Below are 17,866 nucleotides of genomic sequence, written 5' to 3' on the forward strand. Positions count from 1 at the left end.
GCGCCCGGCGCAGCCGCCGCCGCTCCCCGCGCCGCCCCCGCAGCCACCGGCGCCGACCCCCCCACCGCGCTCCGCTCGTCACATCCATAGCCCGCCTTTAAACAACAAATAGCAGTTATAAGGCGCACCCGCAAGCGTGGTGATTTTTCAGAACGCCGCACGGAAKAAAAGCAACCTCGGACTGCAAACCCACGGGAGTGCCGCGGAGCGCTGCTGTGTTTCCTGCGCCCACGGCCCCACGAGGCCCTCGCTTAGTTTCCTTCCCTCCTAGGTGGCCAACGGTGACTCAGTGGTGAATCCTGGTTTCAAGGGATCACTTTGCACCTTAGTTTTAATTAACATGAAAAAAGCAGGAAATTCCCTTCTCCTTCCCCTCCTAAAGGCTCATCCTGCTGCTTCCTGCCCTTGGAGAGCCTGACTCATAGCTTGACCTCTCCCAAGTTTACGTAAAATCTTGAAATTTGCCAAAAATTCTCACTGAAAATGGGCAGTTTTGTGGGGTTTTGGGGACATTTGTCTTGTGAGATACCAAAGTGCAAGATGAAAATTCCAGGCTTCGTTTCCCCACTGCTCAGAGATGGCAGGTAGTGTCAGTTTGTGAGCACACGATCAGCTCTCCCTGGAAGTGAAGCCCACGGCAGCGCTTGTTGGGATGAGGTAACACTGCGGTGGGACATCTCAGATGTTTGCTACCTGTCGGTTTCAGAGTACACAATCAGGGAGAGCAGCTCATGTAATAAACCCAGCAGCGATGCTCAGGAGAAGGGGCACTGCTCCCTTCCCCTCTTTGGGCTGGTATGCAACGTGTCAGCTCTAAAGCTGCCGCACATCCTCCTCGCATTCCTCGCGTCCACACGTCTGTCCTGCCTGGCGCCAGGTAAATGTTCAGGAGTTCCGGATCTGCCCTCGCTTGCAGCACAGCTTGCCAGCCCGGTCGCTCGGTGCAAAGCAGACACTGTGGGAAAACTGCCCATGCCCCTTGGCCGCGCTCCTGACCCTGCTCCGGAGCACCCCGGCCACTCCGTGCACCCTCAGTGTGGACAAGGAGCAAGGTGCCAGGGCACTACGGGCAGGCACTSGAGCGCACACTGCAGATGCACCTTCCCCCTGCAGCGCTTGCATGCCAGGGGGCCCAACTGAGCGCCCACGGCTCCTCSTCTTCATCACCACGCGCGGAGGCAGCCAAGGCTCTGGCGCAGATGCCGAAGGAATGAGTCTTCCCGCTGCTCTGCGGCTCTTTCCGTGCCTTTCTGCTCGCCTCGAGCGTGTGGCGGCACGCCTGRCGAGCCAACGGGAAGCGAGCTGCCTCGCTGGGACACTGCCGCTCTGAGCCAGGCTGGGGACAACCTGGGAGAGCTCAGAAGGCAGGATGCAATCAGATGCTCCCTGCTTGCAATGCCCTCATCCACAGTTTTCATTCTGGAATGGTATTTCTCTGCTCCATCACTTATACAGCACTGATCCCAAACTTCCAGAGGCCAACAAACACCAAGTCCTTTATTATAGTGTTTCCTAGAAAATATTATTTTCATTTTTTAGTCATCTTTATTACTTCTACCTGCATCTTTTTCAAATCACACAGAGCAACCCTTTAGCACAAACGGTGCTCCATAAAGCAGCATTAACACCTGCGGACGGACTCTGCCAGCGCAGCCGGGCGAGAGCGGTCCGGGCACAAGCAGACTCAGCCACAGAGGCATTTCCATAACAGGAGCTGTGGGTTTCAATTGCTTCAGTGCCAAGTCCACAGCCCCGCGTTTATTAAAGGCATTGTACGTCACGATACCAACAGCGGCAGAGCTCAGACCCTGCAAGCCGAGAGATCTTTCAAGGCCTTTGTTCCTAGCTGGAAAAGAACCGAGGGATCAAAACAAAGAGGAACCATTTTCTCTCCTGGGAACAGATCACTAAGTTCCCATAGGGCAAAACAGCCTTATGCAACGAGGCAGCACCGCGGCCCGGGCRTGTGGAGTCTTGTGCTCCGAGCACTCGCATTCCAGCGGGCAGCTCCGCACCGGAGCGAAACTCTGCCGAGCAAAACCCCCCAGCTGCGCTGCTGTAAAAACACTCATGACCCCCTACACATCTGTGTTGCCACAGAAAAAGGTGCCTCTAGTTTCCCTAAAACTACATTTGCAACCAAAGCGCAGAACCCAGGTCCTCTCAGGCATSAACCAAGAAGCAGCGAGGAACACAGAGGGAGGAGGGAGAAAGCAGTTCCTTCGTACGACAGCCCCAGCAAGCACAGGGACCCTGCGTAGATGGAACACACGGAATCACGGAGCGCAGAAACAGGGAATGCAGCACAGGGARCTCTCAGGGATGGCAGGGCCTGTGATGTCCAGTCTCATCTCGTTAGGAAGCACACGCATAGAGCAGGGCTCTTTCCCTTCATCAGCCCTCAGGCTATGCTGCTACAGTAGAAATTCATTAAAAGTCAGGGCTTGAAGCACCTGGAGGAGGGAGGCTTAAGTTTATTAAGCCTGTTACATTCTTTTAGGTACAAGAGAAGACAACTAATATTCCTCTGAACCACCAGGCCCAAAAGTGAACCTTTCCAGAGAAAGAAAACATCTTTAGGCTTTCTCATAGTTTCACTAATCCCTCTTCTCTCTTTTTATACTTCTGCTGTCCTACTTGTCTCTTCTCCAGAGGTTGCAGCAGGAGTCTCCACAGTGCTCAGGCATCCTGAGGAGCTACAGAAACAAAAAGTCAGGCTCTGCTTCTGCAAAGTTGTGCACAGGTAACACCTGCGAAGGGCTATTCACATGCACAAGGGGACTCTGAATAAAGCCTGCTTTTACTGCAGGAAAGTAGCTCATCTTGCAGCAACAAGCACTAGACTGACTTTTGACCTATGTTTTTTCCATATTAGTAAGTCTTCTTTCCAAAACCAATCTGTTTCTAAAATGAGCAATTTAAGCCTTCAATRGCCCTTAGCATTGTAATAATAAAGGCCCCATTACTTCCTATTAATACTGCTCCAATCTTCTTAAAGGAAGAATCCCATCTGCAAGCTAGCCTGGCTCAAGCACATTTATAGCTACAGGTCATTTCTTTCCAGCTGACACAGAAAGATGGTTAGATTCAGAACACCTGGCACAATATGTATAAAGGTTGGTGGTTTTGCAAAGAGRTAAAATGAAGAGGGAGGTCTTTAGGGATGGGGTTTTCTCTTTTTTTTTTAATTAGTATTTTATTATTATTTATTTGTATAGACTATAGCTGTGAGCAGACCTAAGAGAACAGCCTATCTAGAGCTATAGCTAGTCTCTGTAATAAAAGCAGTAAGCAATATTTACTGCTAGGATAATTTTTTTCCTTTCTTTTTAAGATAGAGGTTTTTTTTAACACTGCAAGTATAGTGAGTGTTGTGAAGAGGTAAGTAGATAGAGGAATGAAGAAAAAATATGATACTTCAGGAAAGTAGAGAGAAATAAGATTCCTAAAAAACTTTAAAATTCTAAAAGCTTCCTATGAAGCTAAGGGATATATATATTTAACTATGTGCATTCACAGGGTTTTTTCCCCCTAAAGGATTAACTTATAGAGGTAGGACACCCAACATACTTTCAGTAATGCATTGTTTGATGTATTAGTAATCCACTTTTCTCAGGTGAGTAGAATGAGTCTTACATTTTTTATCAAAACTCTCTTTAAAAGATGTTTGTTAATATATAATTTTTACTGAAAATAATTACAGTAAYTCCCTAAGCTGCTAGTATATACTGAAATTTGAAAACCAAAGTCTAAGAATTCACTTAATTATTTTCTTTTTCAGAAAAGGCACAGAACCAAGGAAGAGATTATAAGTAACATATAAAGGGAATCTCAGCTCCAAAATCCTTTGACATGCAGGTGCAGCCCTGCAGCAGCCCCCTGAGTCTCTATGGAGGCTGCTTCTAAATAGGGCTCAGCTGAGAACATCTGAAGGTCTCTGTGACTAATAGGTCAGAATCTCCTAATGATCTTAGTTATTTTTATGCAGGTCTGAGACCACATGTTTTGTTGCCCTGCCTTAATGAAGGGAAGCACTCCAGGATCACGAAGGCAGCTCACAAAGTGTAGAGGTGAGCAGAGCCTGCAGAAAAGGAGGAGGAAGAATAAGGTGAAAGACAAAGTAAAATAGYAGGACGCAGCATCAGCACCAGAGAACCAAAGGCAAGAACCTGCAGGAGGAAAAAGAGCAAAGAGAAAGAAACTACAGGAGATAAAAGGACAGTACCTGCAAAGGAGTTGATCTTTTTCTTTTTTGTTCCTTTTTTTCCCATTTGCAGAGGAAAATGGGGCAGCACTTCACCAATGCTGAAGGGGAACAAGCAGAAATTGATGTTGCTGAACTGCAGGAGTGGTATAAGAAATTTGTGGTGGAATGTCCTAGCGGGACCCTCTTCATGCATGAGTTCAAGCGCTTCTTCGGAGTCCAGGACAATTGCGAAGCCGCGGAGTACATTGAAAACATGTTCAGAGCTTTTGATAAGAATGGGGTAAGTGGCAAAGAGCTAGTGCAGCGATTTGGCTGATACTCACTGCTCTCTGGCAAWTTAGAGATGGCTTGGGGCAGGTTCCACTCTCGTTATTAGGTTTAATGAGACAAAGGCAAGGGGTCTACCAAGGCTGTAGTGCAGTTCTATTGCTCCCTGCAATGTRAGGACTAGCTGTAATGGGCTTTTTCTTTGGATTCAAAAAGGCACCTGGGTGCAAACACAGAGGGGTTTGGCTGTGAGGCTGGTGGGATCCTACCCTGTGTCGCAGTCTCCTTTCTTATATAAGAAACACACTGCATCAGTCTTCATGGTTTGGTGTGGATTTATCTCTTCATAAATCTGTATGCGAATTAAGGACGGAATGTCCTTCAAGTGCCTAAGGATGGATTAAAAGGTTTAAACCTAGGCAGCTGAAAGATCCTCAAACAGCAAAGGCTACTAGCCAAAAAATATATAGCTGTTATGATGCAGGAGGAATAACACTGGAGGACAGTCCTACTTGGAGGAAGTATGTATGTACTTTATGAACAGGTAGCAAGTAACAAAATACTGATTTTTGTTTAACTACTTTAGTAGCAGCTTTAGCTGCTACTCAAAAGCTAAGGAACTTTGAACAATCCTGAAAATTTGGTCTTGATTGTGAGTTGTTTTTGTCTTCAGACCCTTGGGAGAAATGAGCTGCTTGGTTTTGTAGCTGTTTACTCAGCTTGCACGTTGGTGCAAGTGATAGTGTAATACTAGCCCATAATATTTCAGCTACTYGGGTAAGCATAAGGTGGTTCTTCTCCCTCTTGAAATGGGTGGTATTTGCCTAGCTACTAGACTTTTYGGAAGCTCTTGATCATATTTGAAGTCTACAGTTGTTTGTTTAGTCACACTGGAAAAGGGGACACAACTACTAGACCCTGCTTGGATTAGATAAAACAATTTCTATTAAGCTTCTTTTTAAACCAGTGGCAAGACTGCACTGTGGTGGTAGTAGTAGTAAAAGCCAGTTTGAGAGCATTATAAGAAAGCAATGGAAAATGTAAGCAAAAAGCATAGATCTAAACTGTCTAATGCAATCCATGTCAGAAGGGATTCCTGCAGAAATGTCCTGCTCTGTGGCCTGCTGGAGCCAGAACATGCTCCTCGGTGCATTTCAGGTAGTGTTGCTAATGCCCATGAGCAGCGGACATTAAGGGAGGRAGGAAGCCCCATTCTTAGGAGAATGACACTCCCCCCTTTCATTTTTTTGGTAGCATAAATATAAGTACAATATTCCTAAAACTGTATTAAATTAGGCCTAGGTGTGTGTGCTTGCTAAATGGGCTTTTGCTATATAATCACTTAAATTAGGTCTAAAAAACAGCTTTCAGGGCCTGATGATCTGAAGGATTATCAGTGTTAAGGGCATCAATGCAAACACACCCTAAATTATTTGTGTTCCCAGTCCAGCAATAGCAGCTTTTGGTCCCTCCAGCAGCCTGYGGGGGCCACACACAGGCCCTTTTGCTCCCTAGGCTGGGACTTGTCCCTGGATGGGGACGCGTGCTGTTGAGCGCTTGGCCTTGGGCAATGGGCTGAGTTAGGAGGGCCATCTGCTGGAGGCTGCTGACGGAGCCGGAGTGCTTCCCAGAGCCTTTTCAGAGCCTTGTAGGCGGCCCAACACTTGACATGTCCCTTGGTGCAGAGGCTCTTGCTGCTTCCCCCTGGATGGCTCCATTGTCACCACCTTCCTCGGGTGCTTCTGCATCATTTGTGTTGTCTGTACTGTCCCAGTGTGTTTGAGCTGTTTGTGTTGAGTCCTTGCAGGTGTCCTCCTTATTCCTGTAACGGGGAGAATGCAGCTCATCTGTTCTGCTGCTGCCCAGGAGCTTATCCCAGGGGGACAGGGGAGAAGGGCAGTGCTGATAGTCTCCTAGAGTGGGAAATAGCTGTCYCCCACAGCATCTTCTGGGCATCCTGCTCTCATCCTTCATCCTTCTTTCCTAAGCAGTGCTGTCAGCTCTGTGGTTAAATGCCCTTCATCTTGTGCTGCCTTTTCCTACAGGATAACACCATAGACTTTCTGGAATACGTGGCTGCTTTAAATCTCGTTTTACGAGGAAAACTGGAACATAAACTGAGGTGGACATTCAAAGTATATGACAAGGATGGGAATGGCTGCATAGATAAACCTGAGCTGCTAGAAATTGTTGAGGTAAGTGGGTATTGCCTAATTATCATGTCTAATCTCCATCCTTTGGCAATATAATGATGCATATAGTGTGTATAGAGATAACCCACTGTTTCAAACTGCTGTGGTTAGTGATGAAGTGAAGATGCCTGGCCTAGGYGAAGTGGTCATTTACAGAGTGCTTTGGTGCAAACCTGATATTTCTGGGTTTTTATGTTCTGCAATTGGTTTCAGTTAGTAAATTGAAGTATGAAAGGACATGTGGCCTGGTGGTCTAGCAGAGAGAGATGAGATGCCCAGGTGCTGTGTAACCTTAGGCAAATCTCTCATGGACTCTTAGACTCTGCCCTGCAACACAGGCGCTGTTAGTCACCCTTTCMCAACTGTATTTGGGAGGCTTAATCAGTGGTATCGGCCATTTCAGGCTGAAATAGGAAGGCAACTCAGAGCAGYTGAGTCTTTCTGTGCTGATAAGTCAGGGACTGGGGAAATGGGACCAGTTTTGGCTACCTAAATCAACAGGAGAGAAAGAATTTGGGGAGCTAGTTAAGGCTGGGTTCAATTATTGTTTTAAGGTCAGAGAAATGGGCCAGAGCTGTGTTCTGCCCTTGCTAATCCCCTGGCTGGGAAGTCTGCAGACAATCCTTCAGCCTGATGAGCAAAACTAAGTGAACAGGTGCTTGCATTGCAAGGAGAGCAACAAATATAGAGAGGGGAATAGGCCAAATCTGCCATGTTCCACTGGCAAAGTGGGTCAAAATATATGCTAATATGGGTTTGATTTTTGCAGTTTGGGCACAAGTTGAATAGGAGAGAGGGAGAAGCGGTTAAATCCAGGTATGCCTGGTTTCAGATCTGCATAGACCCTGGGAAAAAATCATTTGACATCTCAGTATGATTTTTCCTGTCTCTGGAAACTCTTACCTTGCTCCTTGCAAAGGAACCTGAGGTTTGATTAGTACACAAGTAAAATGGATGGGCTGCAGTTTTAAAGTGCAAATAATGTAATCCACAGTACACATAATATGGTGGGAGGTTTTGTTAATGATCTGCTCAGTGGAGATCAATGGCTCCCCAGTGGCAGATGTTTCTGGGTGGAAAAAAAAATAGAACTGCAGCCTGCAAATATCTACACTGCTGAGATAAGTATAGCCCTGCTTTTCATGTCCTTCTAACCTGTGAACTTTACAGTCTATCTACAAGCTGAAGAAAGTGTGTCGGTCTGAAGTGGAGGAGAGGACTCCATTGCTCACRCCAGAGGAGGTTGTGGACAGGATATTTCAGTTAGTGGATGAGAATGGAGATGGTAAGGAACTGATAGCTTAAATTGCACTCATGCATAACGAAAATATATCTGTGCTGGTCAGACTAGTTTTAATTAGATTTATCAAAAAATCAGTTAAGACAATCATATTACTCAGACAAGTCAGGTTGGGCTCTGGCTGTTGTGCAGCAGTTAAGGCATCTCAAGCCATTCTTTGCAACAGATAATTTTTATTTATTAATATAAAATACACTGGACTCATTATTCCTTCTGGATTTTGATGCCCTGCTGGTGTCATTCTYAAACCTCGAGCAGTTGGAACAGATCCCAGGTGAGGGGCAGGGAGCCTGAATAGAGACAGTGGGTCTATTGAAAACRGGTAGCTTGCAGGATCAGACTTGCAGTCCTCCCAGAGCAGCATGTGTAACCCAATGCAGTGTTCCATGTTAGCCAGTGGGACACTGTAGGTGTGAATGGGGTTTCCAGGGTGGTGGTTTGTCTTCTATTTAGCTGCCCTAAGCTGCATGGGGAGAATAGGTAGTGTATCTTTTTTCTCATTAACACATTTCCATGTTTTTGCTTCCTGTCATGTTTTGTGTTCCTATCCTTTGTCCTCCCCGTCCTGGTTATAGGGCAGTTGTCTCTTGATGAATTCATTGATGGAGCCAGGAAAGACAAGTGGGTGATGAAGATGTTGCAAATGGAAGTAAACCCTGCAGGATGGATCTCTGAGCAGAGGAGGAGCAGTGTTTGTTAAAGAAAATCCCATTTTGATATGACTGAAAACGTGGTGCTGACTACAGCTGTGGCTTTCACTCTGGGGGTGGGAGGGATAATGGCTTTAAGTTTTAATACAATCCCAGCATCCACATGAAGACCTCCAGAGATTCAAGAGGGCATATCCGAATCTCATGCTGCATATGGCAAGAACTGCTGGTACCCAGAGACATTGTTGGTCCATGAATAAGTCCTTTTATGTACACAACACCCTGTTTGCCAGCTCTGGCTTTTGGTTACACCCTAAGGAACAAACTYTTTGTGGTTTCCTCTAATGGTTTCCTGGGAGTGTTTTGTATTCCAGTGAGAGAAGGGACCAGACRAGGAGAATTCCTGATGGTCTGGTACCACTTTCAGTGCAGATGGCAGACACTCTTCTCTCAGGAAATCTGTTACACTTTATAATGTGTGCATACAATTGATTTGGGTAGGTTGTATTATTTTAGCAAAATGAATGAGCAGCAACATAACACCATCCTTAAGATCATAAGGATAGCCAGGTCTGTGTACAAAGCTGGGGAAACCATAATGTGAAGGCTGGACAGCTGCAGTAATAACTTGGATCTCTTCTGTGGAGCACACCTTGCTCCTGGTACCATTTTCTGTGAGGTTCTATGGGGCCAGGAAAGTGGGTTTTCAAACACTGCGCTGCCAGTTGTATCTCTTCCTGGCAGCATCTGTGGATGAGGTTTGCACAAGAGCTGTGGGTCTGYCCCTTCCTGAGCCCTTTTCCTTGCTGGGTCCTTTTTTGGGGCATCTTTCTGCACCCTGTGGAGCAGGGCTGAGCTCGCGCAGGCCTCAGCACTTCCCCTGGGCCACAAGTTGGTTGTGATGAGAAGCGGAGGGCAGYGGGATCTTGCCTGGGAATCCTTCTGTAGAGGGACTGGCTTAGCTGTGATTTATTGGCAGGAGTAGCAGGATGGTGTGAGGGACACTCGGTCAATATAGTAGTGCAGTGGTTTTACACTGCTTACCGATCCAGCCACAGACTACAGATGGAATTTGCACAGCCTATGGGATRAGCTTTGCTATTCTTATGGCTAACCCATGTATATGTGTGGAGAGAGGATTTGAACTTTGGTTTTTGAACCAAAACATTGGTTCAGTTTTGTTGGATTTATGCGTTATTTTCAAGAAAAAACTCTTGAGGAGAATGRCATGTCTTTTGATCTGGTTTATTGATGTTGTCCCACAAGAAAATTGGTCAAATTCCAAGCATTGAAAAAATTGTAACCTTTTAAATTCTTTTGGCCTTTATCCACCCCACTGTCATACTCRGAGCTAGCTTACTGGTAGCTTTGTCAATTTAGCTGATTTTTTGGGTTCAGAAGTATTCAGGAAATATTCAGAATAAGACAGTTCAAATGCATGTGCTGTTTACCAGCCAAAGACCTGAAAGAATTTCACTCCGGACTTCCATGAGGACACTGAAGAAGAGATTTGCATTACGAAACTCATGGACAAATTACTTGATTCTGGGGTATCACTAACATAACACATCTGGCTTTTGCTTCTTGCACAAATATTAATGTTAAATGCATGTTTACTTATAGTTATATACTGAAGTTTTACTTAAATGCTTTATTTTATTTTTTTATTCTCATCCCCTAGCAAGGTCTGACCCCCAAGGGGGCATTTGGCATTCCCCCCAGGAGCTGGGATGTGCAGGGCATCCTCACCCTGAGCCCTTGTACTTGGGTTTTGTAACACTTTGATCTAATAAAGATCTATTATTTATTAAAATTTCATTTTGAACCTATTTTCTACTTGGAATGAGACACATGCCTGTGTAAGCAGCTGAGTGTCTGGCCAAGGTGATCTTTGAGTATGATGTGATCAGTTGAGCAGAGGTGATGGGTTAAGGTGACGAGCCAGACCCAGGGCAGCAGTAGCTGTGCTGCTGCAGATCACCATTGCAAATAGGCTCTGGTCTCCACTTCTATGCATGTGAAAAGCAGATGTGCAAAAAGTTTTTCTGGGTGGAGTTAGAAATAGCTGCTGCACAGTAAGGTGAGCTGACAGTGCTGTGGGCCATCAAATGGCCCCTGTTTTGGCCTTGCTGAGATGCAAGAACCACGTGCAAAAGGCTGTAGAGTTCAGGGCTGGGAGAAGAGCCTCACATCTGCTTTATGCAGCCCAGAGGCAATCACAGGCTATGCAAGAGACAGGTATGTGTTAGAGCTGGCATAACCCAGTGGAAAATCTTTTCACTCTTATCAGTCTTGTAATCTTTTGTTGCAAAAATGAGTGCTTTAGTCTTAGTCTTCTTCTAAAGTAAGTACTCAACACTTTGATCTCCTCCCAAACTCAGCTCAACATTTGCGTCTGGTTATTGATGTCAGATGTTGTGTAATCCATTTTCCAGACTTAGAGCTGAGCTGGAATTGGATTTGCCTGATTGGATTTTTTTGGTCTAAATTGGGTCATGCAACAGCTCAGAAAAGCAAATGCTATCTGATTTTCTGGGCTTATCATTATCYGGTCTGATTTTTGCTGTCCCTGATGTTGGGTAGGGTTGAAGGTGGGATAAGCAGGTTCCAAAGCTGCAAGTAGTGCTGTGACTGTCTGGAAGGGACCAGGGACCCAGGAGAGGTTGTGTCCCAGCATTATGGATGGGCACGTTCCCAAGGATGGTCCCGAGCCCCGACCCTGAGAAGGAAGGARCTAGGAGTGAGATGATGGTTGCATGGTGCACTATGCTTAGCCGTGATCCTTATCTGTGTTTTTGGGGGTTTTGGGTTTTTTTCAATGTGATATTCACAGCTGGGGTTTGGAGCAAGGGCTTGTGTGCAGGTTGCAGCATTCCCCTGGTTCCYGTGTGCGGAATTTGCCGCCCTCGGTGCCGGGCTGGGAAGGGCCCCAGCTTCTGCAGCCATCYGCTCTGCTGCTCCACTTCATTTCTCTGCCTTTTGGTCCTGGCGCCACACGCACCAGGGTGGGGAYGGGGATATTTTGTGCCCTCTGACATCATCAGCTGTGTATGTGGTCACCAGGCTTGTTTGGGATCTTGCATTTGAAAGCCCCTGTGCTGCACAGCCCCGGTGCYGCCCGCTCTGCCCGGCCAGCATCGCTCGTGCCCAGGAGGTGGCACGGTTGCCTTTCCAGCCACGGAAACCCGGCCCTCCTTGCGTGCCTGCTCCTGCCCGGCGCCATTTCRAAATGAATTAATTCTACCCGAGTTAGGGACAGGAAAGCCCAGTGTTACTTTTTAATTACTTTTCATTTGATTTCTTAGAGGCTGAGAAAGCAGTATCTGAASGAGATGCTGAGCTCTGAGGATGCATCCTGACACCCGGTTGGTCGGAGGCTGCCCTTGGAGAGCTTCCCTTGGTATTTTGGGGAAGGCATCCAGGGCTGACCTTGCCTTCGGGAGGAAGTTTGCACAAGAAGCCCATGTTCACCTCGCACCCACTGCCTTAAGGATGAAGTAAGTGCTGCAATGGTCCTTTGTGGGGGGCCAGTTCTGCTGCCGGAGGGTGCTGAGCACCAGCTGAGGACTCGTGTGGCTCTCGTGGTGGCACAGGCTGCCCACCCTGGCACCAGCACAGGGCTCAGCAGGCCTGGGGCTGGATGGCCCTCCCGTCTCGGAACCTCTCTGGCTTTTCCCTTTCCTGTGGCTGTGCAGGGACAGTGTGTGACCCAGGCTGGGGCTGCTGGGGAGGGTGAATGCAGGAGSCAAGAGCTGCAGGGACACGGGAGGGCACGTTTGCCAAATCAAGCTCCATGCAAACTGTGCTGGGAAGAATGGGCAACCAGACCTCAAAGGTGCTAGGAGCTGGGAGCAAAGTCTCGTCTAGCACCTGGCAAACCGGGCTCGCCCGTCTCTCCTGCTGCTCCTGCAAAGGAGCAGYGTGAATGAAGCCCTGGAGAGCTAATCCGCCCTTCTGGGAACAGCTGGATAATCGACCAAAGAGAAAAAACACAACCTCAAATACTCTTGTAAAACATCCTTTATTAGTTCTCTATAAGACCCAAAGTACAAAAGCTGACAGGAAAAAAAGTGACCATAAATTGCTGGCAGGCGGYGCTGGGCAGCGGGTCCCGCAGCACCCAGTGCTCCCAGGGCCTGGGGCAACTCGCACCAGCGCTCGAAGTGTGCAGGTGATAAGACATGCAGGGATATCCCTGCAAGCGCATGCAAAACTGCTCCCTTTCACGTCCCTGCCACTGCAGCCCTTTCCCGGAGGAACTGAACCCTGAAGTTGTTCACTCGACTGGTTCAGACAGCAGTTAGAGAAACAAAAAAAAAAAAAAAAAAAAAGGCACCATTTAATGTTTCTAGTGCTTTAAAAGACAGCTGAGAGAATCACTGCACTCTCCCTGCTTCTTTCTCCTAACTCACAGATGGCTTTATCTCTATCATCATTAAAGACTGTTTATATAATAGCAATAAAGCAACGAATGAGTGACCAAAATTACTGCTCTCATTTTTGTGTTGGGAAAATATTGGGCATGCTCTGGGAATACAGGCAGGAGGAGAAGGTTCAGCTCTGGTTTCGGGGTTTTGCACGTCTGCCTTTGGGCCGATCTCTGTGCGTGAGTCCCCGGCGCCCCGCGCTGCTCCCCTCGGCAGAGCGGCACCCTCTGCACCCCGGCCCCTTGGGACACTCGTCCCTCGGCTCTGCCCTCGTGGGACCCGCACGAGGTCCGTGTGTGTTGGCCCTGTGCCGAGCTGCACCAGCCCTGGGAGCGATGCCTCTGGAGACCATGGAGACCACGATCCTGCGCCAGCRGGATGCTCCTCCGCCTCATCCCGCCGGGGCTGGGGCAGCTCCCGTGACCACAAACTGTCTCTTTTACTGACTTTAGAGGGAAAAGCGGAGAAGATGTGTGTGCGTCCCGAGAGCCTACTCGGCGGCCGCCGCCTCCGCCTCAGAGCTCTGCGGGTTCTTCCCATCGTTCTGGATCAGCCGGACGATGTGGGTGAGGTCCAGGCTGCGGGTGAGGATGTCGAGCAGCACCTCGTCCTTCTGCACGCCCTCCATGAACTCCTCCAGCGAGAGCTCGCCTGCGAGAGGGCACGCAAAGGGACCGGGGTTACGCACGGGGACAGCAGCAGGTCCAGGTCGCAGCTTTGGGTGAAAGAAGGTCACTCACCATCGCCGTTGATATCAATCTTATCAAACACCATGTCGGTGAACTCCTCGGCTGTCATTGTCTCGTTGCAGCGGTTGATAGCACGGATAGCCTGGAGGAACAGGGCACACAGGAGAAACAGTGAACGTCATGAACACGTTCCTGTACTCATGGATTCAAGCATCTAAGTGATGGATGTGACATTGGAGGCCAAGCTTTCCTGCAAGCAGTTCACTTCGGGAAGGAATAAAGCAGCCCATTTTAAAAACTGGAGATTAAAACCACTTAAAAAGGCAATAAAGGCATTAAAAGATTAAGTGGCCTACTGAGATCATTCAGAAGTCATTCAGCTCTGAAAATCCTTAGCTTAAATTCAAACGCTTATGTCAAACTGGATTTAAGGGGATGTAGTCAAGCAACCTGCAATGGGAAAGGAAGGGGCTGGTTGTGCCGGAACAGGAAGGGCCCCRGTGTCACCGCTGCTGCCATCAAGGAGCCAGAACGCCCACCTTGATGATGTTTAGCAGCTCTCCCCTGTCAATGCAGCCGTTGCCGTCCACGTCGTAGAGCTTGAAGTACCACCGCAGCTTCTGGTCCACCTTCCCTTTCAGCACCAGGCTCAGGGCGGCCACGTACTCCATGAAATCCATGTAGCCGTCCTGGAAGGAGACGGATGGAAACCGGATTAGGTGGGAAGCAAAGAGCGAGGCAGCGAACAGTTTTCCCCGTCACCCAGAGGAGACTTTAACCCTGGAGGCCCCGGGCACGAGGCCTCTCCGCACACCCCGTTACGGCCGGCACATCCCGGAGCTCCCACAGCTGCACCTCCGGCCGTGCTGCCATGGGAGCCAGGCCACGCTGGGTCTTTTGGGGCAAAGCAGCCCGTGTTGGTCACCGAACAGACCCCACRCCATGGGGCCCATTGCAGCAAAGATCATCGGCTTTATCCCCGGATTAGCTATAAATAGCTGCTGAGYCCTGCGCACGGCCAGCATCTCCGCTGCTGGACGCACATCCGCGCACAGCAAGAGCAGGCAAAGCCTCAGGCACAGGCGCCCGCGGGATTTAGGGCCCAAGCTGTGTTAATTTTAGTGGTAATTAAGCCCTTGTCTCATGCAGGCTCRTTTGGCAAAATTTTCCCTTTCCTTTTACCCCAGAAGGAAGCAGACGTTTGTTTTTGAATTCTCCTTGCCGTGACTCGGCACCTGTGCTCTGTGTACTTAGGCGCCCGTCCCCGGGGTTCTATCTCTTATCAAGCACATGGACACCTATTAAGTAGGACTTTAAGGGAGCCCAGGCCCTTCCCGACCCGGCGTTGCCAGTGGTCCCTCTGCAGAGCCCCTGCAGCGAGCTGAGACCCTAGGGTGGCCAAGCACAAGCACAAGCACTGCAGCACTGAGCCCATAACACACTTGTTAAAAATTAAATGATTTATTATATTATATATTATATTTATATTATTTTTAAAATCTATTATATTATATATTATAATTAATTAAAAATACTAGGAAACCAAGCTGCATCTGCGCTGCTTGGGCGCTTGCCTCCTCCTTACCATCATCCTGGCGCCTGGCACTGAGGGATTAAAGGACACTTTGCCTTAAGGGGATATCRGATCAGGAGTATCAAATAAAAACCTACAGTAATTTATAGGGAAATATTCTTTCTCTGTTTCCTGCACTGTGGGAGGTGGCTGCCGGTGCCCTGACACACGCTGTGCACACAGCAATGTCCTGGGCTTGCCTCTCTATCAGGTCTAAACCTTTATAGCTGTTCTGCATGGGAAGATAGAGAAAACACTAATTGTTGCTGAAGAGTCTGCAGACAAAGGAGCTTTGCTGATTATGGCTTTAGATCAATTTTTCAGAGTAAGTAACCAGGAACACAGCTTAGGAGGCAAAGGAGGATCAGGCCATGTATAGTCTATATTTCTAGGCTCAAGTAGGACATGCGCAAGCCCGGAGCACACGCAGCGCAGGTGCAGACCCAGCGGGAAGGGCAATATTTACCTTATTGAAGTCGAACGTCTCAAACATTTGCTCAACGTATTTGTTCGCTGCTGGACTCAGGTTTTTCAAGCCAAAAAACTGTTTGAACTCGTAGAGGGTGAGCTGGCCCGAGGGACACTCCGTCATGAACTTCTTGTACCACTGGTGGCATTCGGTGGCGCTCAGCTCCTCCACTGCTTTCCCATCCATGTTCCCCATTTCCACGCAGGTCGCTGATCACTTCTTGGCAAAACAGGAAATTCTGAGGGTGTTTTTCACAATTTGGAGGCTTTTTTTCTTTTATATCTATGCCTCGCCGTTAAAGTCCAGGTGTCCCCAGCATTGCAGGGATATGGGAAGAAAGGAAGGCAGCCCGTGCAGGGCTGCCCCACGTCGGTGCCGGGGGCGAGAGGCACAAAAGATGCTTTTCCCAAGGCAAATTTAAAAGCACAAACCCCCTTCAGACGAGGCCTGGGCGCTTAAGTACTCGGCAAATCCCTTCTCCGCCAATGGGGAATGGGATGGTGATGGGCTCATGCAAGGGCATCTAGTTCAGGGATAAAATAGGGAAGGAGGTAAAATGGGAAAGCGTGGCAGATTATGGCCCCGGGCAGGATTAGGAGGGTGGCTTTTCTCCATGACACCATAAGCTCCTAATCCACCTCGCTCATGGTTGCGCTTGCTGCTGCATGGGCAGGAACTTCTGCCCTAAAATCAGACCACGAAGCAAGAACAAGCAGAGGTCCCTGTCCCGCTGGGGTCCTTCAGGTCTTAGTCATATTCTGGCTGAAGTTCCCCCTGGAATACACGTGAAAGCAGTGAAGTCTGGGCAGGGGGATTAAAGGAGCATGTCCTAAGAAAGTGGCATGGGCCAGATCCTGCAGCGGTGATGAAATCAGTGCAGCTGGATTCCTACCAGCRGGGAGGCTGTGCAGCAGCCTTCCTAGGTTTAGACCTCACAAGGTTAAGACAAGCAGCCTGGCTTTTATGTGTGGCAGAGCCTGGTATTTCTTCTGCAAGGAAGTTAGGCGCAACTCTGCTAAAACAGGCGGCATTGCTCAAGTTGCAGAGACAGGATTAGCTGCAGGAGCTTTGCTGGGCTCTACGGATGCTCTGTTTGCCAGCACCAGCAGCACGGAGAGGCCCGGCCGCTCGCAGCGCCTCGGAGCACGGTGCACCCGGGGCCCAGCACTCCATCTTCACCTCCCCTGCCACCTGCCACACTACGACATTTGGGGGATATTTTGTCCTAAAGCACAGGAAGGGGCTGCAATATTTYGGCACGCATTAGCAGAAGAAAGGTTGTGCACTAAAGGTGGGCACAAGCTCAGCCAGAGCTGCACAAGTGCTTTCTAGCAGCACATCTGCCTCTCAGAGCAGGCAACGCAACGGGCGAATTTCAGTTCCCATTCCTGCCTCCGCTTTCCAGCACCACAAGGGAGATGTGTTTTCTGTTCCCTATGAACAGCACTTTGCCTGTGTCTGCAAAAGCCTCCTGAAAGAAGATGCTCTTTGATTTCTTTTGGCCAAGCTTAAGCTCAGGCAAAGGAGACACCCAGGTTTGACTTGGCCTCACTTCTGGCCGTGTTTTTGCAACCAGATGGGCACAGGACATATCTCTGGTGGCCAAACCACCTCACACACTCATTGCTAGTCCTAGCACAGGCGTGAAGACAAGAAGCGCAGGTCACCCCAGCTGCTGGTTTCATTGCTCGGCTTTTATTGGCGCTGCGAGCGGTTTCACGCCGCGGACAGCTCTCCATTTCACCAGGTTGGCACTGGGCACGTCCATCACCTTCCTGGTGTGGTCGGTGTCGCGGCGGTAGTGGTAGCCGCAGGTGGCCTTCTGGGCCGTGTAGAAGGGGCTGTAGGAGTTGGGGCAGATGGGCTGGTAGAAGAGGAACTGGATGGCGGGCGGCGCGTGGTCCCCGGGCTGCGCCACCACCAGCAGCGAGGCCAGGGGCTGGCGGTGCTGCCGCAGGCGCCCCGGGGGCACAGGGCTCCTCGGGGGGCCRGGGAGCTCCCGCAACGCTTGGCCTTCCCCCAGCCCCTGGGGACTCTCCACGTCTTGGACAGGAACCTCCGACGGGGCCGGTCTGGCCGCCTGCAAAGCAAA

General features: G+C 49.0%; 2 protein-coding genes across 2 annotated transcripts; one reads left to right on the forward strand and one right to left on the reverse strand.

Annotated features, from left to right (window-relative positions):
* The first annotated feature begins 3,060 nt into the window (after positions 1-3,060).
* On the forward strand, positions 3,061-8,964 carry GUCA1B (guanylate cyclase activator 1B). Its single transcript, XM_026036091.1, has 5 exons — positions 3,061-3,116; positions 4,278-4,487; positions 6,520-6,669; positions 7,837-7,951; positions 8,542-8,964. Exons 1-5 carry the CDS (start codon positions 3,078-3,080, stop codon positions 8,664-8,666), a joined length of 639 nt encoding a protein of 212 aa, XP_025891876.1. The 5' UTR covers positions 3,061-3,077; the 3' UTR covers positions 8,667-8,964.
* A 4,569-nt stretch (positions 8,965-13,533) lies between these two features.
* GUCA1A (guanylate cyclase activator 1A) lies at positions 13,534-15,969 on the reverse strand. Its single transcript, XM_026036092.1, has 4 exons — positions 15,772-15,969; positions 14,272-14,421; positions 13,784-13,874; positions 13,534-13,694 (listed from the first exon to the last, which is right to left on the reverse strand). The coding sequence occupies exons 1-4, from the start codon at positions 15,967-15,969 to the stop codon at positions 13,534-13,536; spliced, it is 600 nt and encodes a 199-aa protein (XP_025891877.1).
* Positions 15,970-17,866: the final 1,897 nt, after the last annotated feature.

The sequence above is a fragment of the Nothoprocta perdicaria genome, unplaced genomic scaffold (genome assembly GCF_003342845.1).
Source record: "Nothoprocta perdicaria isolate Ctin4 unplaced genomic scaffold, notPer1 scaffold_170, whole genome shotgun sequence".
Lineage (NCBI taxonomy): Eukaryota > Metazoa > Chordata > Aves > Tinamiformes > Tinamidae > Nothoprocta > Nothoprocta perdicaria.